General features: G+C 46.4%; 1 protein-coding gene across 5 annotated transcripts in view; it reads left to right on the plus strand.

Annotated features, from left to right (window-relative positions):
* Positions 1 to 22,626, plus strand: part of SKIC3 (SKI3 subunit of superkiller complex) — a 67,781-nt gene extending 45,155 nt beyond the window's left edge. For 2 of the 5 annotated variants that reach the window (XM_054054109.1, XM_054054110.1), the window contains 11 exons: positions 2,365 to 2,583; positions 4,398 to 4,470; positions 5,182 to 5,235; positions 5,347 to 5,458; positions 6,837 to 6,965; positions 8,079 to 8,200; positions 11,312 to 11,470; positions 15,472 to 15,624; positions 17,582 to 17,712; positions 20,355 to 20,478; positions 21,812 to 22,626. In XM_054054109.1, the coding sequence (XP_053910084.1) occupies positions 2,365 to 2,583; positions 4,398 to 4,470; positions 5,182 to 5,235; positions 5,347 to 5,458; positions 6,837 to 6,965; positions 8,079 to 8,200; positions 11,312 to 11,470; positions 15,472 to 15,624; positions 17,582 to 17,712; positions 20,355 to 20,478; positions 21,812 to 21,889 (1,354 nt within the window). In that variant the 3' untranslated portion in view covers positions 21,890 to 22,626. Of the gene's footprint in view, positions 1 to 2,364; positions 2,584 to 4,397; positions 4,471 to 5,181; positions 5,236 to 5,346; positions 5,459 to 6,836; positions 6,966 to 8,078; positions 8,201 to 8,562; positions 11,240 to 11,311; positions 11,471 to 14,384; positions 14,743 to 15,471; positions 15,625 to 17,581; positions 17,713 to 20,354; positions 20,479 to 21,367; positions 21,442 to 21,811 lie in introns of those variants that run through there. The other 3 variants (XM_054054111.1, XR_008447737.1, XM_054054112.1) reach the window with 3 other exon arrangements.
* The last annotated feature ends 1,335 nt before the right edge of the window (positions 22,627 to 23,961 follow it).

Here is a 23,961-nt window from a genome sequence, read left to right on the forward strand (position 1 = left end):
AGAGAAGGCTGTGGGGAGACCTTAGGGCAGCTTCCAGTCCTGAAAGGGGCGCCAGAAAAGTTGGTGAGGGGCTTTTTACAAGGTTGTGGAGTAATGGAATGAGGGGGAACGGCTTTAATTTGGAAAGGGGAAGATTTAGATGAGACATTAGGAAGAAATTCCTCCTGTGAAGGTGGTTATGGCCTGGCCCAGGTTGCCTAGAGAAGTCGTGACTGTCCCCATCCTGGAGTTGTTCGAGGCCTGGCTGGATGGGGCTTGGAGCCTCCAGATGCGGTGGGAGGTGTCCCTGCCCATGGCATGGGATTGGTATTGGATGGGCTTTGAGGTCTCTTCCAGCCCAAACCATTCTACAATTCTATGATTCTATGATTCTTTTGTTGTGGTCAGCTTTACACAATGATGTTTAGCAATGAAGATGTCTTTATAACCGCTAAGATAAAATCCCACTTCTTGCTTGTTGAAGCGCGGCACCTCAGATAACATTGTGCTGGCTATTCAAGTTTATGTTTAAGACCTCTTAGAAAGCAAAACATAGAATCAGGAGGTTACATTGCTGTCTTTTTTTTAAGGCAAAAATAATCGTTAGAAATTTGTTGAGGAGCCTGAAATCACCTGAGAAATAAGCAGCACTACTCGCTGTTATTGTGTTTAGGATATGACAGTGAGGTAACTCCAGATTACTGTGGCCATACATTATTTTGTTATTTGCTTCCATTCCATTCATAGAATCATAGAATCCTTAAGTTGGAGAAGACCTTTGAGATGATCAAGTCCAACCGTATTGCGATTTATTGAATTACCCTTATGGTGAGGACCCTTACAGGTAATTCATCCGTTAAGGTCATTGGTTTTGGTTGATTATACAGAGCTTGCTGTTTGTTTTCACCAGAGTCGAAGATCAGAGCATTAATTTGAGTTGAGAGTTCTCCAGCTGTACTAGAAAAAAATTGCTGAAGAGAACTGGTAGCTGTATTTACAATAATGTAGGGAGTAATATTAGTATGAGGTTAAACTGTTTCTCATCATGAAATGAGTGGAACAGCAGTTAGTAGTGGTACGAAACCAAATGGTTGATGGGGAGCGTGCTTACAGTATCGGGTGTTGGAACAAATCTTGATGTTAAAAAGGGACAAGTTTCAACGTTGAACCAACAGGATAAGATTCAATAAGGCCAAGGGCCAAGTCCTGTACTTGGAACACAATAACCCTGTGCAGCTATGGGCTTGGGGCAGAGTGGCTGGAAAGCTGCTTGGCAGAGAAGGACCTGGGGAGTTGGTTGATAGCGTCTGAACATGAACCAGCAGTGGCCCAAGTGGCCAAGAAAGCCAATGGTATCTTGTCCTGGATCAGAAACAGTGTGACCAGCAGGAGCAGGGAGGGGATTGTGCCCCTGGACTCAGCACTGATGAGGCCACACCTCGAATCCTGGGTTGAGTTTTGGTCCCTCACTCCAAGGACATTGAGGGGTTAAAGCACATCCAGAGAAGGGAATGAGGCTGGGGAAGGGTCTGGAGAGCAAGGGTTATGAGATGTGGCTGAGAGCCCTGTGTAGTCTGGAGAAGAGAAGGCTGAGGGAAGAGCTCATCACTGTCTACAACTGCCTGAAATGAGGTTGTGGTGAGGCAGGTGTTGGTCTCGTCTCTCAAGTGACGGGTAATAGGAAGAGAGGACATGGCCTCAAGATGAGCTAGGGGAGGTTTAAACTGGATATTAGGAAGAATTGCTTCCCCAAAAGGATTCTCAGGCCCTGGCAGAGGCTGCCCAGGGAGATGGTGGAGTCCCCATCCCTGGAGGGGTTTAAAAGATGGCCAGATGAGGAGCTCAGGGCTATGGCTTAGTAGTGGACGGGTATGGTTGGACTCAATGATCTCAAAGGTCTTCTTCAACCAAGTGATTCTATGATACTGTGATTTCTCAGGACATCCCTCTTCTCAGAAAGAACAATTCTGTGCGGCAGGCTCATTTCTGGATTTTTCCTTCCTGGATTTCTGTTGTAAACCTGTAAATAGGCCAGAGCAACTCAGGTTTGGTGCTAGTAAGACATGCAAACACCTTCAATGAAAGAGAACTGTTGTCAGTGTTGCACATTGTCTCTTACCATTCATTTTGTGGCTGCTGCTGAAGGACAATTAATGTGTTTTATGCATTGGAAGCTTGACTTCTGGTTATGGCACATAACCACTGCTAGTTTGCATATCCTGAGGTTTCATGGTGCTGCTCTAGCTTGATCCACCACTCCGTGGTGTGAGGCTTTTAATTCCTGCATAGGAGCAGGAGGACTCAGAAGTAACAAGTGTGTCCTAATGTTAACAGTAAGTAGGGTGGTCAACAATAGTGTCTCCTTTCCTCCCTCCAATTCCACAGCTCATTAAAGGAACCTAGTATGGAAAGCTTGAAGGCTTTGTGCACACTGGGACTGGTGCAGCAGGATGCTACGCTTGCAACAGCTGCCCTAAAAGAGTTACTGAAGCATGAAAAGGGGGATGATGACGTTGAGGAGAGGTGTCTTATTGCATCTGCTGTTTATGCCCTGCAAGGCCGAAGTGTGATGGCCCAGAGAGAAGTCTCCAAAGCAATCCACACGTACGTATCTTGTCTTCGTTCACATTCCCTTGTAATTTGTTGCTCTGATCTCTAGAATAGTGAGTAAACCTCTGTTCCCTTGCAGGATTCTTTAAAAACAACCTAAAAATTGATTTTCAGACATCAAAACCTTGCTTAAGGTTGCAGCATCGTCTGCCAGAAGCTTGGTTTCTGAATTATGGGATTGGATGGCAGAAGTTTTGTGGATTTGGGGGGTTTTTTGGTTTTGTTTTGGTGGCTTCTTTGGTAGCTAGATCAGTTCAGTCTTCTCTGAAAGCATTTTTCATCATGTGTAGCAGAACCTTCAACCTACAGAAGTCTCTAGGGCTTTTATTTACTGTTTACATCTGCACCTTCTACTGGGCTAAAGACTGGCTGGATGGCCAGACCAAGTGTGTTGGGAATGGAGCTCAATCCAGCTGGAGATTGGTCACAAGTGTTGTCCCCAGGGCTCAGTGTTGAGTCCAGTCCTGTTCAATAGCTTTACGCATGTTCTCGATGAGGAGATCGAGTGCTCCCTTAGTAAATTCACAGATGACACTAAGCTGAGAGGAAGTGTGGATCTGCTTAAGGGCAGGGAGGCTCTGCAGAGGAACCTGGCCAGGCTGGATCCGTAGGCTGAGACCAACAAGGTGAGGTTCAACAAGGCCAAGTGCTGGGTCCTGTGCTTGGCACACAAAAACCCTGTGCAGCTCCAGGCTTGGGGAAGAGTGGCTGGAAAGCGGCCTGGAGGACAAGGACTTGGGGGTGTTGGTCAACAGTGGCTGAACATGGGCCAGCAGTGGCCCAGATGGCCAAGAAGGCCCCTTTGCTTGGATCGGAAACAGTGTGGCCAGCAGGAGCATGGAAGGGATTGTGACCCTGCGTTGGTGCGGCTGCACCTCAAATCCTGGGTTCATTTTTGGGCCCCTCCAAGAAGGACATTGAGGGGCTGGAGCACATCTGGAGAAGGGAACAGAGATCAGGAGGGTTATGAAAGGCGGCTGAAAGACCTGGGGTTGTTTAGCCTGGAGAAAAGGAGGCTGAGGGAAAACCTTACCACTCTCTGCAGCTTCTGGAAAACAGGTTGTAGCGGGGTGGGTGTTGGTTTCTTCTCCGAAGAGACAGGCGGTAGGATGAGAGGGAATGGCCTCAGATTGTGGCAGTGGAGCTTCAGACTAGATACCTGGAAGAGTTTCTCCACAGAAAGGGTTCTCAGGCCCTGGCATAGGCTGCCCAGGGAGGTGATGGAGTCCCCATACCTGGAGGTGTTCAAAAGCTGGGGTAATGGAGTGCTCAAGGATCTGATTTAGTAGTGGACTGGTATGTTTGGAGTTGATGATCTCAAAGTTCTTTTCCAACCAAGCAATTCTGTGATTCTAAGATTTAACATCCTCCAAGGCTCTTCAGTCCGTTTGCTAAATGTCTTTTATTTGATATGCTTTTATTAGGAAGGAGTAACTTGAAAGGCATTGATTAAGCAAGACATACCTCATGGTCTCTACAAGTGTTTTCAGAAAGAGTTCTTTATGTAGATTTTCTCCAACTGCAATTAAAATTCCTCGTTCTTCACACTATGAGGACAAGACCTTTGGTCCTAAAGTTGATTTGTTTTCTTCCCATGAGTATTGATTTGTGTATTGTACATTTCAGTTCTTTAGACAGCAGTATAACTTCAGCATTATGCTGTTTTAACAACACCCGTGTCTTATTTTCAGCCACACTGGGTTGTTTTCGTAATAGAAAAGGGTCTAGTTGGGATTTCTAGCAGCTGCCTACTGAGGACCAGGTTCATATTTAAACCAGAAAGTCTAAAATCCTTGTTCTTCCCCCAGTAACCCTGCTAATCCTGCCCTCTGGTCTCTGCTGTCTCGACTAGTCCCACTGTATGCATCTCGAAAGGCAAAAGTAAGTGCTGTTTGCATCCTAAGTAGTCTGTGTGGTTTCTCTAATTAAAACTTTCACCCCAGTACATAGACAGTCACAAATTAATATGAAAACCTAAGGTTTTAGACTCTAAAGCACTTAAGGAGCAATGCATGGGCACCACTAAAGTTACACATCCAGTTCTTTGCATCTTTTACAGGGCTGCAGTTCCTTTTGTCTTTGAAATTAACTTACAGGAGAAATCTGCTGGAATTATTCCAACATGAAAAGACAGTATTACGCATAATTTATTTGTTTAGTTTTATTTAGGTTTTAGTGTGTATATAAATACCTATTAGGATTTACATATGTTGCATTTGGTTAATCAAGTCAGTTTAGCCTTTCACATTACCCGCTATTTCCTTGCCACTTTATGTTTATTATTAACTTTTCTCCAAATAAACACTATTTGTCTTAATTTATGTTAATTATGTAAACAGAAATGGCACCTGGAAGCAAATCCCTTTCTGTATGAGGCTAAAGTTAGAAACATAACATATGGATAGATTCTAATCCTAAATGTTTTTTCCTCGTTCTGTATAAAGAAACTGTGCTGTAGGCAAGGAAAAGATCTCGTTGTGCAAACTTTGTCTTTCTGATTAACAAAGATAAAAAGAACTTGGCATTACATTTGGTGTAAAATCTCTTAATTAATCAGCCAAATAATTAATTATTCTTTTTTTAATCTTGCAGGGGGGAGCTGTGGCAGGAAATTCTGCACATGTACTTGATATGAACCATGGAAAGGTTTGGCTTTCTTAAAATCTGGGCTTTATAATTCCATAAAAAATCATAAAATTAATTCCATTTGGTCATGTATATTGTAGTATTAAGTCAGTTTTATGTTCTATTTTATAGGAAGCCCTGCTGAATATTGCTGTGAATCAGCTGGCAGCAGGATGCCACATGTTAGAAGATGAGAAAAACAACCCTCTGAAAAACATTCAGAAAGCCATCCATCTCTCTCCAGGTTGCTCTTGGTCCCACACACAGCAGTGATCTTCTTATTTTACCCATCAGAAACAAACTTGTATAACCTCGATTTTTCTTGGGTTACTTGGTTGTTTTGGGCTGCTTGTGTGTGTTTTGGGGTGAATGCTGTGGGCTGGCGTTTCGAGTTTAGACATAGAGAACTATGAGACCCCACCTGGAGTTCTGTGTCTGGTTTTGGAGTCCCTAACATAAGAAGGATGTGGAACTGTTGGAATGAGTCCAGAGGACACCACGGAGATGGTGCAAGGGCTGGAGAACCTCTGCTATGAGGCTAGGCTGAGAGAGTGGGGGTTGTTCAGGCTGGAGAAGAGAAGGCTCCAGGGAAACCTTGGAGCAGCTTCCAGTGCTGAAAGCTGGGGATGGGCTTTTTACAAGGGCCTGGAGTGACAGGACAAGGGGGAATGGCTTTAAATTGGAAGGGGGAAGATTTAGACTAGAAATTAGGAAGAAATTCTTGACGCTGAGGGTGATGAGGCCCTGGGTCAGGTTGTCCAGAGAAGCCATGGCTGCCTGGAGCGTTACCAGAAGAAGGGAATGTAGCTGGTGAAGGGTCTGGAGAACAGTCTTATGAGGAGTGGCTGAGGGAACTGGGGTTGTTTAGCCTGGAGAAACGGAGTTTAAGGGGGAGACCTCATTGCTCTCTGCATCTCCTGGAAAGGAGGTTGTGGTGGGGTGGGTGTTGGTCTCTTCTCCCAAGTGATGGACGAGAGGCAGTGGCCTCAAGCTGAACCAGGGCGGGTTCAGATTGGGTGTCACGAAGAATTTGTTTACGAAACTGTTCTCAGGCCCTGGCAGAGGCTGCCCAGGGAGGTGATGGAGGGGTTTAAAAGCTGAGTAGATGAGGTGCTCAGGAATGGTTTAGCAGTGGATAGGTACAGTAGGACTTGATGATCTCAAAGGTCTTTTCCAACTAACCGATTCTGTGATAACCTTCATGGTAGGGGCAAGGCAAGACTTAAGTCTGTACAACTGAAAGCTGTGCATGGCATTGTGGGGTTTCTGATGCTGCTATGCTGCAGCGCTAGGTCATAGTCAAGTTTAATCTGTGTAGTGAGAAGTAAACTGGCATGTTCACCTCACTAGTGGCTACGTGAAAAAATACATCAGTTGGCTTTAGAAAAAAGTACCTTCATCTTCTAAATGGAAGAATCTTAATACCTCTAGGCCAGTAGTTACCAGCTGCCTTGACCTGAACTGATGTAAGAGTCTGATTGAATTGCTTGTTATCTCTTATTTACACTGTGTGATTCCATTTGTGGCTTTGTTTTTTGTGCTTAATCTGGTAAATGCTATTCTAAAGGAACCACCAGCATCTTTTGGGTGGGCATGAGTTGCCTTGAACCATTTTTTTCTAGATAATCCCGCTGCCTGGGCAGTCCTAATGGCAGCCTGCCATGCTGAAAATACCGTCGTCTGCCTGATTAACACTAAGCCGAAGCGAGTGGGTCTAGAGATGACACATGTATCTACAGTTTCAGCCAAAAGTAAGCTATGAAAGTTGTCTAGTTTAAAAACATAAAGTAAAATGGAAATGCTTGAAGCTTGCAACTCACTCCTAGATTTAAGAAACTTGCAAATCAGCTGAGAATTACTCAGCAGTGGTTTGATCTGTGATTGTGCTTATTGAGGTCAGGTAGGCTCTTCAGAAACTGGACAGGCTGGATCCATGGGCTGAGACCAATGGGATGAGGTTCCACGAGGCCAAGTGCTGAGTCCTGTACTTGGGACACAATAACCCCATGCAGCTCTAAGCTTAGGGAAGAACGGCTGAAAAGCTGCCTGGCAGTGAAGAACCTCGGGGTGTTGGTAGACAGCAGCTGATCATGAGCTGTGGCTCAGGTGGCCAAGAAGGGGAGGGATTGTGTCCCTGGACTCAGTACTGGCGAGGCCACACCTCAAATCCTGGCTTCAGTTTTGGGCCACTCACTCCAAGAAGGACATAGAGGGGCTGGAGCATGTCCAGAGAAGGGAGCAGAGATGGGGAGGGGGCTGGGGAACAAGGGTTGTGGGAGGTGGCTGAGAGACCTGGGGTTGTTTAGCCTGGAGAGAAGGAGGCTGAGGGGAGACCTCATTGCTGTCTACAGCTGCCTGAAAGGAGATTGTGGTGAGGTTTTTATGTGTAATCCCATAAAAATGCTAAATCCTAATGCACAGCTAGGGTTTATTGCTTAATTGCAGAGCCTCAGAGGCTTTTTAAAAGTAGTATTTCTGAATTCTTATGCCTAAATGGAGGGTGGGTGTTTAATAGTGCAGGAATACTGCTTACAAGGAAAGGTTAGAGAGCTCAAGTTCTTTAATTTCACAGTAGAGGGGTAACCTCAGCCTCAGTCCTGCTCGACATCCATAGTGTTTTAAAAGCTGGAATTAAAATTCCATGTGTGATTGTTTGTTCTCAAACTATTAGGCCAAATGTGTGTGTTCTTTTTTTTCCCCTTCTTGCTTTCAATTTTACCATCTCTTAAGGTAAAACTAGTGAAGGAAGCCACATCACCTTAATATTTCTGAAAGTTCCTCCTTACCATATCTATAGCACGCGATGTTATATGGCACTGCAGCCTATCAGGAATCTGGTTAAGTGTTTTGTCTGGTTTTTGCAGCTGGAGAAAACAATCTTCCACCTAATTATATCCGGACTCTTGAAGAGTGGTGCCTGTGTCAAGCTATTACTAGTCTAGAAGAGACTGGTAAACTCTCAGAAGCCGAAGCTCTTTGTAACAAGGTATAACAGCATCATATTGGCAAATTGTGGTGGAATTGTACAGAAATCATGATTTGGGTGCATTTTACAAGCAGCTAATCTTTGAATTAGCAATTCTCTGCTCTGTCAGAGCTATGAGGTGCAGTAGTTGTTGGTGTTTTCCTCCTTCCTGAGATACTTACTCTCTTCTCAACACCAAAGCTGTATTTGCAGTTGAAACAGGCAGTATGTGATGTGACAAACTTAAATCTGCCCTTCCTGCCCTTATTTATTAGTCTAGCATTAAGCAAAACATTGCAGAAATTCAAGGCAAGAAGCCCAGGAAGGAGACTTGCAGGGGCCTTAAATGTCTTCTGTTCTTTTCTGGTGGTGCCCCTTGTCAGAGCCACAGTGGATGCTCCAAATTTGATTGTTAAAAAGAAAAGTCTTAAGGTAACGTGGATGACACTGATCTGGGCCGGAGTGTGGATGTGTGGACGGCATGGATGCTCTGCAGCGGGACCAGGCCAGGCTGAATCCGTGGGCTGAGACCAGCGGGATGAGGTTCAACAAGGCGAAGTGCTGGGTCCTGCACTTGGTCCACAACAACCCCATGTTGCTCCAGACTTGGGGCAGAGCGGCTGGAAAGCTGCGTGGAGGAGAAGGACCTGGGAATGTTGTTTAACAGAGGCTGAACATGAGGCAGCAGTGGCTCAGGTGGCCAAGAAGGCCAACAGCATCTGGCTTGGATCAGAAACTGTGTGGCCAGCAGGAGCAGGGAAGTCGTTGTGCCTCTGGACTCAGCACTGGTGAGGCTGCACCTTGAATCCGGACCCCTCACTCCAAGAAGGACGTTGAGGGGCTGAAGCATGTTCAGAGAAGGGAACGGAGCTAGGGAAGGGTCTGGAGAAGAAGTGTTATGAGAGGTGGCTGAGGGACCTGAGGATGTTTAGTCTGGAGTAGGGCAGTTTGAGGGGAAACCTCATTACTGTCTGTAGCTCCCTGAAAGGAGATTGTGATGAGGTGGGTGCAAGTCTTTTCTCCCAAGTGACAGGCGATAGAATGAGAAGAAGTGGCCCATGTGACTGTGTTCCTTGCTTGTGGCATTTCTTTATTAACAGGGAAGAGGGGTTAAAAAATAAACCCAAAACAAACTCGGTCAATGTTGTGGTTTTTTATGGATTCTAGGATACTTTCTTGTGTCTTTATTTGCTTGGTGAGATGGTGTTTTCTGACCAGTGTGTCTACAGACCTGTCTCAGGGTAACAAGAATGAGAGATTTCTAGCCATACAAGGTGGTGTAGAGGCATGGGGGAAGCTTCTGGTGGGTTTTATTGTTTTTTATTATTTAAGTATCTTGGGGAGAAGAGAGCCATTGCAGAGTAACACACTGCTGCTACAAACCCTCATTGACACTTTTGGACCCCATGCTTCTCAGAAAGCAATGTGAATGGGGGTGGTGAGTTGGGCACTGGAGTTGTTCACTTTGGGACAGGCAATGTGATTCCATGTTTCTTAATGGAGGAAGATTGCAATAAAGAGAAGCTTCTGTTGTGTTTCAGAAAGCCTCAGCACGTATGTGCATTCTTCACTAAAGCAGCATTTTGTTAAGGGCTCACAAGCAATGTAACTTGTTTTTTAAAAGGGTGCAAAGTACAAGTGCTGTTTCTTAGAAAAGATCTGCTTTGAGTTGTAATTCTTGGAAACATTGTGATTTGAGCAGGTGAAATAACATGGGATGACCTGCAGAAGCTACACATGCTTCACCTGGGAAGAATAAAGCAACAGATGGCTTGTTTTCTATCTTTGCTCTTTTTGTGTAAGTTTATTCTGAAAAATACTCTCTACTTGCACCCTCAGCAAGTCAGCAGGCGACACCAAGCTGAGTAGCGCAGTTATTGCAGCGGAAGGATGGAATGTCATCCAGAGGGACTTGGACAGGCTGGGGAAATGGGGCCATGTGAACCTCATGAGGTTCAATGAGGCCAAGAGCAAGGTCCTACATCTGGGTCAGGGCAATCTGTGGTTTCACTATAGGCTGGGGGATGATGTGATTTGGAGCAGCCCTGAGGAGAAGAACTTGGGGCGCTTAGGGAGGAGAAACTCGACATTAGCCGGCAGTGTGCGCTCACAGCCCAGAAACCAACTGCAGCCTGGCTGCATCCAAAGCTGTGAGACCAGCAGGGCAAGGGAGGGGATTCTACCCCTCTGCTCTGGTGAGACTCCACCTGGAGTCTTGTGTCCAGTTCTGGAATCCCTAACATAAAAAGTATATGGAAGTGTTGGAATGGATCCAGAGGAGGCCATGGAGATGATGCGAGGGTGTTGCTCTTTTGTCCTTTCTTCTGAGGCCAGGCTGAGAGAGTTGGGGTTCTTCAGCCTTGAGAAGACAAGGCTCCAGGGAGACCTTACAGCAGCCTCCAGTGCTGAAAGGGGCTCCAGTAAAGCTGGAGATGGACTGCTTATAAGGGCATAGAGTGATGGGACGAGGAGGAATGGCTTTAAATTGGAGAGGGGGAAGATTCAGATGAGACATTAGGAAATTCTTCACAGTGAGGGTGGTGAGGCCCTGGCCCAGGCTGCTCAAAGCAGTGGTGGCTGCTCTGTCCCTGGAGGAGTTCAAGGCCAGGTTGAATGGGGCTTTGAGGTCGCTTCCAACCCAAACCATTCCATGGTTCTATGATTCTCCTGTTATTAAGCAGGAAATGTTCAGTAAGGTGCTTGTGTTTCAGTGAGGATAAAGCATCTGGGAGAACTGAAATTGCTTGGAATACACTAAGGGTCACTTCTACTCACAGGACAGAGTTTTGCCTCTGTTAGCCTGAAACTATAGTGATTGTGAAGCCAAAGGAGAACTAGAGGGCTGACATTTATTTGTCTTATCATTCAGAGACCTCTAAGGCTGGGACAGGTACAGAACTTAGGATGGACTTCAAATGTGTGTTGAGGACAGAAAAAATGTTTTCTGTTTTCATATGTCAGTTTCTGCAATGCTGCTTTGTGCAGAACAGGAAAAAACGCCACATTAAGAGCATCCCAAGAGTGCTGTCAGAGCTGTTTTCTGTAAAGATTGAAATGGAAGTATCAAAGTGTCTTCTGATATTTGGAAATGATGAGTTCTGATGCCACTATTGTTCCTTGTTTTGGTTATAGGGTTTAAAAAGCTGCCCTGAGCACCCAGCACTGTTTTTGCTCTTGAGACAAGTTCAGTGTAAGCAGCTGCTGCAGAACCACAAAGACCTTCCAGACAGCATCCTGGAGGAGCTGTGCAAGACAGTCATGGCCAGTTCAACCTCTCTTGCAGCCTGGCAGGTGAGTGTGGGTTCTTTCCCTGACTTTATGGTACACAGTGTGCACTAAAAGTGGTTGAGAGTTTGTTTCAGTGTTCGCTTTTATTTGTCTGCTGACAGCCAGTGGTGGAAAAAACAGTTTTATGTAGTTCTTATAAATTGTAACTATATGTCATACCAGAAGGATCTGATGTCATCCAGAGGAACCTGGACATGCTGGAGAAGTGGGGCCATGTGAACCTTAGGAGGCTCAACAAGGCCGAGAGCAAGGTCCTATATCTGGGTCGGGGCGATCCGTGGTTTCGCTACAGGCTGGGGGACAACGTGATTGAGAGCAGTCCTGAGGAGAAGGGCTTGGGGTGCTTAGGGAGAAGAAGCTCAACAAGAGGTGGCAACGTGCACTTGCAGCTCAGAAACCAATCGTGTCCTGGGCTGCATCCAAAGCAGTGGGACCAGCAGGGCGAGGGAGGGGATTCTGCCCCTTTGCTCTGCTCTGGTGAGGCCCCACCTAAAGACCTGTGTCCAGTTCTGGAATTCCCAACACAAGAAGTATACAGAAGCATTGCAGCAGGTCCAGAGGAGGCTATGGAGATGATGTGAGGGCTGGAGCACCTCTGCTATGAGGACAGGCTGAGAGAGTTTGAATTGTTCAGCCTGGAGAAGAGAAGGCTCCAGGGAGACCTTAGAGCAGCTTCCAGTACTGAAAGGGGCTGCAGGAAATCTGGGGAGGGGCATTTTCCAAGGACATGGAGTGATGGGACAAGGGGGGAATGGCTTTAAGTTGGAAAGGAGACAGTTTAGATTAGATATTAGGAAGAAATTCTTGGTGCTGAGGCCCTGGGCCAGGTTGCTGAGACCAGTGGTGGCTGCCCCGTCCCTGGAGGTATTCAAGACCAGGTTGGATGGGGCTTTGGGCCCGTGATGCAGTGGGAAGTGTCCCAGCCTATGGCAGGGGATTGAAACTGGATGGGCTTTGAGGTCCCTTCCAACCCAAACCATTCTGTGATTCTGTGTTAGCATTCTTTAATAGTTGAAACAATAAGGACTATTCACAAGAACATGCAGACGTGGAGGGAGGACAACTACAAGCTTGAGATAAACCCCTGGCACCTGTGTCTTTGGGGTCTATGCCTTGGCAAGTGAGCAGAAACCAGTGAAGTACTCCATAACCTGTAAGAATAGATAGAAGTAAATGGTTTCCTTACTTAGGGTCTGAAAACCTCAGTTGGTCTCTTTCTCTGTAATCTCCTGACTTCAGGAGAAGAGAAATCACTGCCAATAAGAATGTTCACTCACTGACTTCCATGGCATCATGAGAGATTGTTTTTAGATGAAGGGTCTGTGTCTCACTTCATAGCTGGTGAAGGGGTGTGAATCTAGGGAAGAGTCTGGAGGACAGGCCTTATTACAAGTGGCTGGGGGTTTAGGAGGTGCCTCATTTCTTTCTTATTAGGACGAACCTGGGGTTGTTTAGCCTGGAGGAGAGGAGGCTGAGGGGAGACCTCATTGCTGTCTACAGCTGCATGAAAGGAGGTTGTGGTGAGGTGGATGTTGGTCTCTTCTACCAAGTTACAGGTGACAGGACAAGAGCGAATGGCCTCCAGCTGCACCAGGGTAGGTTCAGATTGCAGTACCCCTTCACTGAAAGGGTTCTCAGCCACTGGCAGAGGCTGCCCAGGAAGGTGTTGGAGTCCCCGTCTCTGGAGGGGTTTAACAGACAGGTGGTTGAGGTGCTCAGGGATATGGTTTAGTAGTGAACAGGTATGGTTGGGCTTGATGGTCTCAAAGGTCTTTTCCAACCACATGATTCTGTGATTTGCTGCTCCTGTGGGACAATCTGAGAACTCTGTTTCACACATGCCAAGAGATCTTTCTGGGTTTGCAGAGTATTTATTGATTTACTCACTGTTACTGTTGGTTACAGCTTCTGTCTTCCTTTACCAGTGTTAGCAGCATGCTTAGAAAAATTCTCTGCACTTCTAGAGTCCTTCGTGTCCTGACGGGATTTATGGTGCTGCCTCTTCCTGTTGAACAAATAACCCCCTGGTTGCACTAAGATTCACTAAAGTTGATTTCAGTCTTAGATGATCAGTTGAGATCAGCGAGACTGTTGTAGTGATCATTAACTAACTTGTTCTAAGGCTGCAGGTGCTCTTCCCTGCTGGAACATGGGATCGTAGAATCATTTGGTTGGAAGAGACCTTTGAGTTCGTCAAGTCCAACTGTAGCTGTCCGTTACGATACTGTTTGTGGAAAGGTGCTTTTTTTGATGCATTTTTCTATGCTTTGTCAGACTTCATCTTTCTGGACTGCAGCACTCGTTCAGATTGATTTTAAGCTCAAAGCGGGGAGATTGAGATGAGATTTTAGAGAGAAATATTTTCCTGTGAGAGTGGTGATGACCTGACCCAGGTTGCCGACCACTGGTGGCTGCCCTCTCCCTGGAGGTGTTCAAGGCCAGGTTGGATGGGGCTTTGAGCCCCTGATCCAGTGGGAAATGCAGGGGATTGGATCTGGATGGGCTTTGAAGTCCCTTCCAACCCAGACCAGTCTATGATCCTGCATATGGTTGGATGTTTTACTTTTCCAAGCAGCCCTGCAGCCTGATACCAAGGATGTGCAATCTCACTAATACTGGTACTTTCTAGTGTGTCACTTCTTAATGATAAAAGACTTCAACACCAGGCAGTCTATAGCTAGAAGATATCCAAGGTTCTTTGTTTAAAAGCAAGGGAACTGGATCTTCTGTTAAGAACTTGCTGCGTTTGCATGGTGATCCAGCAAAGAATATTTCTACTTGTAGCTTATGCATCTTGATGCAATCTCATGCGTGGCAGGGATTTGCAGTCTTGTGGCTGTGCCTGTTCCTGAAGATGTTACATGATTACAGAATTAAAAGAGAGAGGAGTTAGAATCATTTTCCTTCTCTTCATTAGGAAATCCAGGACGCCTTGTGCTGGTGGAACAAGCAGCAGGAGCAGGAATCTGCACAGATCCTAGTGTCTTGCTTCCTCAGCGCCATCTAGCTCTGCAGCATGATCCTGTTGGGTCAGAAACTGAGTAGCCCAACCCATTGTCTGAGCTTCTGTGCATGTTTTAATGTTTTCCATGTTCCTGGCACTACTCAGAGGGCTGGAGGAACCTTTGTTCTGGAGGAAGAACGTTCTTTTCATCTCACACCTTGAATCCTGGGTTCAGTTTTGGGCCCCTCACTCCAAGGACATTGAGGGGCTGGAGTGCATCCAGAGAAGGGAACAGAGCTGAGGAAGGGGCAGGACCACAAGTGTTCAAGAGGTAGCTGAGGGCCCTGGGGTTGTTTAGTCTGGAGAAAATGAGGCTGAGGGGAGACCTCATCACTGTCTACAACCACCTGAAAGGAGGTTGTGGTGAGGTGGGTACTGGTCTCTTCTCCCTGGTAGCCAATGACAAGACCAGGGGAAAATGGCCTCAGGATGCTCCAAAGGAGGTTTGGGTTGGGTATGGGGCGGAATTTCTTTACTGAAAGGGTTCTCAGGCCCTGGCAGAGGCTGCCAAGGAGGTGGTGGAGTCCTCATCCCTGGAGGGGTTTAAAAGATGTGTAGGTGTCATACCTGGGGACATGATCTGGTTGTGGACTTAGCAGGGCTGGACTGATGATTGGACTGAATGATCTTAAAGGTCTTTTCCAACCAAAACCGTTCTGAGATCTTTACAGATCCTTTTAGAGAGAAATGTGGCACCACACAATGCTCTTCTAGTCTGAAGCATGACTTTTGCGAAGCCAGTAAGCAATCTCCATGGGTGTGAGTCGTCACCATGGGTGGCCAAGGCTTCTCCACAGTCACTTACTGTGGTGAGGCGTAGTGCCAGTTCTGGTAGCAGCCTGCATTTTCCTGCAGGGCAGTTGTTGGTATGAGGGATTGGTGGTGGTGTTTGAGCTAAAAGTAAACTGTTGTACCTCATAAATGGAAGTAAATGTTTTTACCTAATGGATGTGTGGTTTGGTGGCTCCATAACCAATTTCATTTATTGTTTGTTTTCCAGTGGCTGGCAAAAGTGTACCACTCCCAAAGAATGATGGTTGGAGCAGAGATGTGCTACAGAAAGAGTCTGCAGTTAGCATCACAGCAGGGCAGCTGGAATGGGAAGTTATCCAGTCTCCTCAGGCTAGCGATGCTTGCGCTGGAACTCTGCATGGTAGGATGATCCGAATCACATAACTGCATGATTTAATGGGAGATAGTGCAATGTAGAGCTTCTGCAGTTCTTAAATGAAGCCCCTGATGAACTGACTTTGCATTTTTTGAATGACAACTGGAGAATGAAATGCAACTGCAAGTCGAGTGGGTTTAGAACGTCTCCTCGTAAGAGAGGCTGTGGTGAAATAATCATGGAATCATAGAATGGTTTGGGTTGGAAGGGACCTCCAAGTTCATCCAGTTCCATGCCCTGCCCTGGGCCGGGACACCTCACACTGCATCAGGAGATCAAAGCCCCTTCCAGCCTGGCCTCGAACACCTCCAGGGATGCAGCAGTCACCACTGCTCTGGGCAACCTGAGCCAGGGCCCCCCACCCTCATCTTGAAGAATTTCTTCCTAATATCTCGTCTAAATCTTGCCCCTTCCAATTTGAAGCCATTCCCCCTTGTCCCATCACTCCAGGGCTGTGTTAAAAGCCCCTCCCCAGCTTTCCTGGATCCCCTTTCAGTACTAGAAACTGCACTAAGGTCTCTCTGGAGCCTTCTCTTCTCCCAGCTGAACAGCCCGAACTCTCTCAGCCTGGCCTCATAGCAGAGGTGCTCTAGCCTTTGCATCATCTCTGTGGCCTCCTTTGATCCTAACAGTTCCATCTCCCTGTGTTGAGGATTCAATCATATAGAACCTATGTATGTAAAGAGGTTGCCTATTTCTCTAACAGCAGAGTCAGTTAGATCACCAAAGTTGATGTACTCTCCAAGCCTCTCTCCTCTTGTTCAGATAACAGCCTTAATAAACATTTTCCCTGCACTGGTGCCTGGAGAATTCAGCCAATTTCCAAGTAACTTTACGTGTGCAGTCATTTTTAGATGCGATGCCTCACCTTGACATGTAAAGGCAGTCTAAGGGAAGTGTACCTTGTGGTATAAAGAAAATTGTTCCACTCCTTGCAACATAGGGCCCAGTGACTCAGATTCTTGGCGAGTTGGCAACGTGCACTTACAGCCCAGAAACCAACAGTGTCCTGAGCTGCATCCAAAGCAGCATGGCCCCCAGGGTTGGGGAGGGGATTCTGCCCCTCTGCTCCACTCTCCTGAGACCCACCTGGAGCCCTGTGTCCAGTTCTGGAATCCTCAACATAAGAAGGTCATGGAAGTGTTGGAACAGATCCAGAGGAGGCCATGGAGATGATGTGAGGGCTCGAGCACCTCTGCTGTGAGGCCAGGCTGAGACAGTTGGGGGTGTTCAGAGGGAAGGCTGTGGGGAGACCTTACAGCAGCCTTCAGTCCTGAAAAGGTCTTCAGGAAAGCTGAGGAGAAGCTTTTTACAAGGGCCTGGAGTGATGGGGTGATGAGGAGTGGCTTTAAATGAGAAGGGTTAAGATTTAGATTGGACATTAGGAAAAAATTCTTCACAGTGAAGGTGGGGAGGCCCTGGCCCAGGTTGCCCAGAGCAGTGGCGGCTGCCCCATTCCTGGAGGTGTTCAAGGCCAGTTTGGATGGGGTTTTGAGGCCCTAATCCAATGTTAGGTGACCCTGTCCATGGCAGGGGGTGGAACTGGATGGGCTTTGAGGTCCCTTCTAACACAAACCATTCTGTGATTCTGTGATTAAAACAAGCATCACTAAAACATATATGGAAGAAATAAAGATTCTTTGCATAAGCAAGCATGTGGAATGCTGGCAAGTCTGGCCCTAGAATATTTAATACGACTTTTGCAGGATCTTCCAACCATTGGTGGTAGTTGTTGTTGTTGTGGCCTTTGTTAGTGAAAGGAGTCTCTTCCTAACCTGCCAAATACTTTATTTAACTCAGAACAGCTTGAATTAAACCTATCTGCAGAGAGCTGCAGAAAAAAATTCGATGATGCTGCACACTACATTTTTTTACCCTTTTGGTTTTTTCCAAATTTTTTTACTGTTCTGTTTTTTCCTTCTTTGTTTTGCTTTTATCATAGGCAAACGTCTCAAATGAGCACTGGCCATCCTTGGTTCAGGAGGCAACAACTGAAGCTTTAAAACTTTCTCCTTGCCCCCTGGCGTGTCTCCTACAAGCACTGCTTCAGTATTACCGCAAAATGGGAGCAAGGTATGTGTCATCTGTTATGTTTGGATGGACACACACTGTCTGAAGGTATGAGCAGTTGTTGTCCCCAGATTGAACTCCAAGAGCTAACAGAAAACTGAATGCAGGAGTTACTTCATGCAATAGTATGGCAGTTAAAAGGGAGAGGGGGAAGGGCTTAATAGGGTAGTGAGCAGGAAGCAGCAGAATCATAGAATCCCTAGGCTGGAAAGGGTTGGCCATTGAGATCATTGAGTCCAACTGTACCTGTCCGCTACTAATTCATATCCCTGAGCACCTTGTACTGCCCTCTGTTAAACCCCTCCAGAGATGGGGACTCTACCACCTTCCTGGGCAGCCTCTGCCAGTGCCTGAGAACCCTTTCAGTGAAGAAGTACTTCCTGATGTCCAGTCTGAACCTGTCCTAGTGCAGCTTGAGGCCATTCTCTCTCTTGTCCTATCTCCTGCCACTTAAGTGAAGAGACCAACAACTGCCTCTCTACAACCTCCTTTAAGGGAGCGGCAGAGAGCAGTGAAGTCCCTCCTCAGCCTCCTCTTCTCCAGCCTAAACAACCTCAGTTCCCTCAGCCGCTCCTCATAAGGCTTGTTCTCCAGCTTCTTCCTCAGCCCCTTTCCCTTCTATGGATGCGCTCTAGCCTCCTCAATGTTCTTTTTGGAGTGAGGGGCCCAAAACTCAACCCAGGATTCAAAGTATAGCCTCACCAGTGCTGAGTGCAGGGGCACAATCACTTCCCTGCTCCTGCTGGCCACACCATGGATGGTCCAAGCCAGGATGCCATTGACCTTGGCTGCTGTTGACCAACACCCTCAGGTCCTTCTCTGCCAGGCACCCTTCCAGCCACTCTTCCCCCAGCCTGGAGCTCCACAGAGTTGTTGTGTCCTAAGTGCAGAACCCAGCACTTGGCCTTGTTGAACTTCATTCGTTGGTCTTAGCCCATGGATCCAGCCTGTCCAGATCCCTCCGCAGAGGCTCCCTGCCCTCAAGCAGATACATACACCCAGCTCAGTGTCATCCGCGAACTCACTAAAGGTGCATTCAGTTCATTCATCCAGGTCAGTGATGAAGATATTGAACAGAATAGGACCCAGCACTGAGCCCTGGGGACACCAGTTGTTAACCAGCCACCAGCTGGACTGAGCTCTGGTCCAGGGCAGTGGCAGCCGGTTTCTCCAGCAGAATACAGTGAGAAATGGTGTCAAAGGCTTTACTGAATCCCAGGTACCCTGCATCCACAGCCTTTCCTTGTCCATCAAGTGGGTCACCTGGTTGTAGAAGGAGATCAGGTCAGCTGCAGGATCTTCCTCCTTTTCTCAAAAAAAAAGCATTTATGACCTTCACACCAAGAGAAAAAACAACTGTAAGGCAACTTTTATTGTAATAGCTTGTTACCTAAAAGAAATAGTTGGGAAGACTATACATTTATCAAAGATCTTGTTAAATAGCACACTGCAAGTGGGTATCGCTACTCTTTCTACTGCTGGCATTCATTTTGGTCCTGAATTGGGTAGCAGGCAAAGTTCATGTTCATTCTGGGACAAACAGGTACTCTTTGTGGCTCTTTGAGAAGGGGAGGAAGATCTGGGAGCCGGCGCTTGGAAGCCTTCTACTGTGCGAGTTTGGTTATTAAGTCTAGTTTGCATTTTATGGTATTTTTGGTTGACCTGTGGAAAATCAAAATATTCTTGATGGTTTTGTTCAATAATTTCACTTGGTTTTATAGATATTTCTAACAAACTGGCTTACTCTCATTAAGGGCTTTTAAGAAGGTAAAAGGCAGCCTAATGACAGGGTGTCATCCAGAAGGACCTGGACAGGCTGGAGAAGTGGGGCCATGGGAACCTCAAGAGCTTCAACAACACTTGGGTTGGGGCAATTTGCAGTTTCAACACAGGCTGGAGGATGTGATTGAGAGCAGCCTTGAGGAGAAGGACTAGGAGTGCTGGGGGATGAAAAGCTGGACATAAGCTGGCGACGTGGGCTCACAGCTCAGAAACCAACAGTGCCCTGGGCTGCATCCCAGTGCATCCCAAAGTGGCGTGGCCAGCAGGGTGAGGGAGGGGATTCTGCCGCTCTGCTCCACTCTCCCGAGACCCCACCTGGAGCCCTGTGTCTGGTTCTGTAAGCCCCAACATAAGAATTTTATGGAACTGTTTGAATTGGTCTAGAGGAAGCCACGGAAATGATGCAAGGGCTAGAGCGCCTGTGCTATGAGACCAGGGTGAGAGAGTTTGAATTCTTCAGCCTGGGGAAGAGGAGACTCCAGGGAGACCTTAGAGCAGCTTCCAGTGCTGAAAGGGGCTCCAGGAAACCTGAGGATGGGCTTCTTATAAGGGCATAGAGTGATGGGACGAGAGGCAATGGCTTTAAATTGGAGAGGGGGAAGATTTAGATGAGACCTTAGGAAGAAATTTTTCACAACGAGGATGGGGAGGCGCTGGCCCAGGTTGCCCAGGGAGGCTATGACTGCCTCATACCTGGAGGTGTTCAAGGCCAGGTTGGATGGGGCTTTGGGCCTCCTGATCCAGTGGGAGGTGTCCCTGCCCATGGCAGGTGGTGGAACTGGATGGGCTTTGCAGTCCCTTCCAACTCAAACAGGTCTATGATTCTGTGATTTGATTTGGATGTTGTTTTGGTTGTGCTTCAGGGAGACTCGTCGGATGTTGGAAAGAGTGGTGTATCAGCCGGGGAATCCAGAAACCATAGTGTCCGTGGCACGCTGGTATCTCCTGCGACATCTGTATGCCAAAGATGATTGTGAATTAATAGACGTAAGACTCCATTTTATACAGAAATTCCATTTATTTACATAACATATTGTGCCTGCATCTTTGAAGTGGGGTACAGGGAGGCCAGGTAGGTGTTGGCTCCCCTGGTCTTGAGAGTGCAATGTTTAGGAATCCCATACAGAATAAAAGTACCTCAAATTTTCAATTGCGTCCGGTTCGTTTGAAAGTTGTCTATTCCTTCATGTAATATGAATGAAAAACAAACAGGAAAAGCTCTGCCTTACCCAAACTGTCAAGGATTCCGCAAGTAACTCCTCAGTAGGCATGAGGATTGTTCTGTCAGAGTTCTACCGGAGCACATTCACGCACTAAGAATGTTAATTGCCTCCAAGCCTGGCTGGAACAGCGTGTCATCCTTGACCCGGCAGGTCTGAACAGTGAAGTGCTGCACTCCCTGTCCTTAAGGCTTTTATTACATCTGTAGTGGTATGTTATTTTCAGCACATGGTAAATGGTACATTGGTTTCTGTTGGTAGTGCTTCACAAGTGGATCTGGTCAAACTCACAAATCCACACAGCGCGCTCAAGTGGCACAGAGTGGAGCACTTCGTTGTGGCTCGTAGCTGGAATAGCTTTGTTCCTCAAGCTCTGAACGCAGTCTGCTCATTATCTGCCAGTGCTGCCACTGGCACAACGAGCTCTTCTGCCCACATTTAACAGCTGCTACCTGGTGGAACATTAAGTCTGTAGCACAGTGCCTTTGAGGGTAGAACTTACTAAGCAGCATTGAATCTGTAACGAAGTGCCTTTGGATTTAGAACTTAGCAGGACAGGCTCAGCATTGACAAAAATCCAGACACAACATAAAAAAAAGCTAGAATTATTGAATTCAGATGATCCTGATATGATCTCATTGCACTTACTTTTGCAGAGTCATCTGTGCTCCCTACCAATAATGGGAGTGAAGGTGTGCTGATCCAACTTTGTGGTTTTCCTTTTTAATATGTAAGAGGTGGTTGGGGCTATAAGAGAAGTGAGAGAAGTTTATGAACATCTGTGAATGCTGGGCTGTCATGGGAACTTTCTAAACCAGTAGAAAAGCTGCAAATAAGAGGCATGGAAAATAAATTAAGGAGGGGTGAATTTAAACGGGGGAGGTAAAAGGATATCTGGGCGGTTTTGTTTAACTGATTGTGTTTTATGTGTTTTAAGTGAGCTGATGTGTCCTGTTGAAGATTTCCTATGTGGGCTCGCGGGTTACTTAATCTTTTAGGGAAACTGCGTAGCAGAAAATAAAATGCATTTGAGTTTTCCAGTAAAATGTAACATTAAATTACAGAAGTCTTTTTTTTTCGTTGTTTGTTTTTCTCTGCAGGTACTTATAGAAAATGCCAAAGCTAATGGGGATGTCCGAGCTCTGGAACTAAACGAGAAACTGTCGTCAAGTGCCTAATATGGACTATCTTAACTGAAAAATCCTCCACCCATGCAGCTTGATCAGCGTATGTGGTTTGGGCTTTTTCATTTCTATGTGGTCTGGTTTTGTCTTTTTTTGTCGCATCAAATGCAGCTTTGTCTTTAATTTTTCATGAACTAAAGTAGGTTACTTTTGTAGTGACATGGGTTCCATCATAAAATAAATACTTGATGCAAAAGAAAAAAAAACGTTTAATTCTGATTTTATTTTCTTTTTCACTGAAACTTCAGTGCCATTTTACTTTAGCCGTGGCCGCACAGAGAAGTACAATTTTAGCTGCACTGGCAGTAATGCAAGGTTGAAAAAGTTTCTACTTTTCCTCTTTTCCTTGACAGAGAATATTATTAACTAAGTAGCAGCAAACTTCTCTCCCAGATGCTGTAAAACATTCAGAGGTTTAAAATGCCTCTAATAGACTTTGTTTTGCAGTCGAGGCCCAAATCCACTTGGAACTTCATGTGTAGTGTCATTTTATACTTTTTTACTTTTTAAATTTTAGGCTTTTTTAAGCTAATTTTAATTACAGCAGTGAATCCTCTTGCATGCAGGCTTCAGTAAACATTCCCGTCAAGAAAAGCTTGTGATTGTCAGGGATGGGGTCATACTTATAAACATGTATAATGGGCTCTATTTATGTCTTGGTAATTCTGCTGCTGACTGCTTAATTGGATGAATCATGACAGCGGTTCTTAAGGTATAATGTTATTTTGCTTTTATGTATGTGAAAATAAAAAGAAATAAAAGCAATGGTTCTAATCTGTTAATGTAACCACGAGGGGTTTTGAAGTGAGTCACGATAGCTGTTTTCATGGCTTAAAGTTTCTTAAAGGCACTGTCTGTCCGTAAAAGTCTTGCGATGCCTCATGCGGTCTCATATTAAAGTGGAGAAAGGGCATGTCCGGGGCATGCAGTGGGGCTGCATTGAACCTGGATTTGGGTTTTGAACCAGTTGTGTTAGTGCTCTGGCTTGAGGTAAAGTAGGATCAGTTTTCTGACTCAGTCTCATCTGAGTAACTTCAGTTTCTCAGAGCTCACTGCAGGTTCTTTCAGACAGTTTCTCTCCAGCAGTGACCACACGGGCCACAGGGATGCAGAAGGAGCGCTGCTCACACTTATTCCTACAGACACCAAGGCCAGCCTGGAGCTGGTGGAGCCGTAAGGGACAGGGGAGGAAAAGGGTGGCACCTGCAGGGAGGGGTGGGACAGGAGAGGTGACCCCGACTTGACCAGCAGAGGATTCCATCCCGTACACCTCACATTCAGGATAAACTGAGGGATCACGAGGGGCTCACTCTGTCCTTCAATGGCTGATGTCCAGTGAGGTCCTCGTCTGTCTGGTTGTCCCGATCCCAGATCCGTGTGTTCCTGAATGCAGTTCTGAGCACAGCTCCTCCCAGCCCAGACCCTTTCCCTGTGTCTGCTCTGCAGCACCTGTGGGGGATGCAGTCAGCGAGGGGTCAGGGTGCAATCTCAGATATTTGTGTATATCTTCTATTATTATTATTGTTATTATTATTTCATTAAAGCTGTAATTTTAGTTTCCAAGTCACAAGTTTTCCCCCCCTCCTTTCCCTGAGGCTGGAGGGGAAGGAAACTGGGGACCCAGCTGCTCGGTTATAGCTGCCGAAATTGGCCAGGCCGGGGCTAAACTGTGACAGTCGGGCTTGAAGACAGCGGAAGGTGTGCTGGCGTGCGTGGCACATATGTCTCTGCCGCCCACCATGCACATTGATTGCTGGAAGTGGGCGTGAGCCACCAGTGCATGGCTGCTATTTCAGACAGGGACACTAAGCTCTGCAGGTGGGGTTTCGTGCTTGGCAGAGGTGAGCAGAAACCCCTCTGAATGCCATGAATACCTCCTGGTCCCCCACACTTCCCTTCTCCCACCCATCTCAATGCAAAATATCTTCCTTAGAAAGATTCTTTATGATTAAATTAGATCCATTGTGATTCCTGTCACAACCTGCTGTCATGTCGACTTAAACTCACAGTAACAGCACAAACTGAAAGGGGATGCTGCAAAAACCAGCCTCATGACTCTCAAGATG

Source organism: Cuculus canorus, chromosome Z (assembly GCF_017976375.1).
Source record: "Cuculus canorus isolate bCucCan1 chromosome Z, bCucCan1.pri, whole genome shotgun sequence".
NCBI lineage: Eukaryota > Metazoa > Chordata > Aves > Cuculiformes > Cuculidae > Cuculus > Cuculus canorus.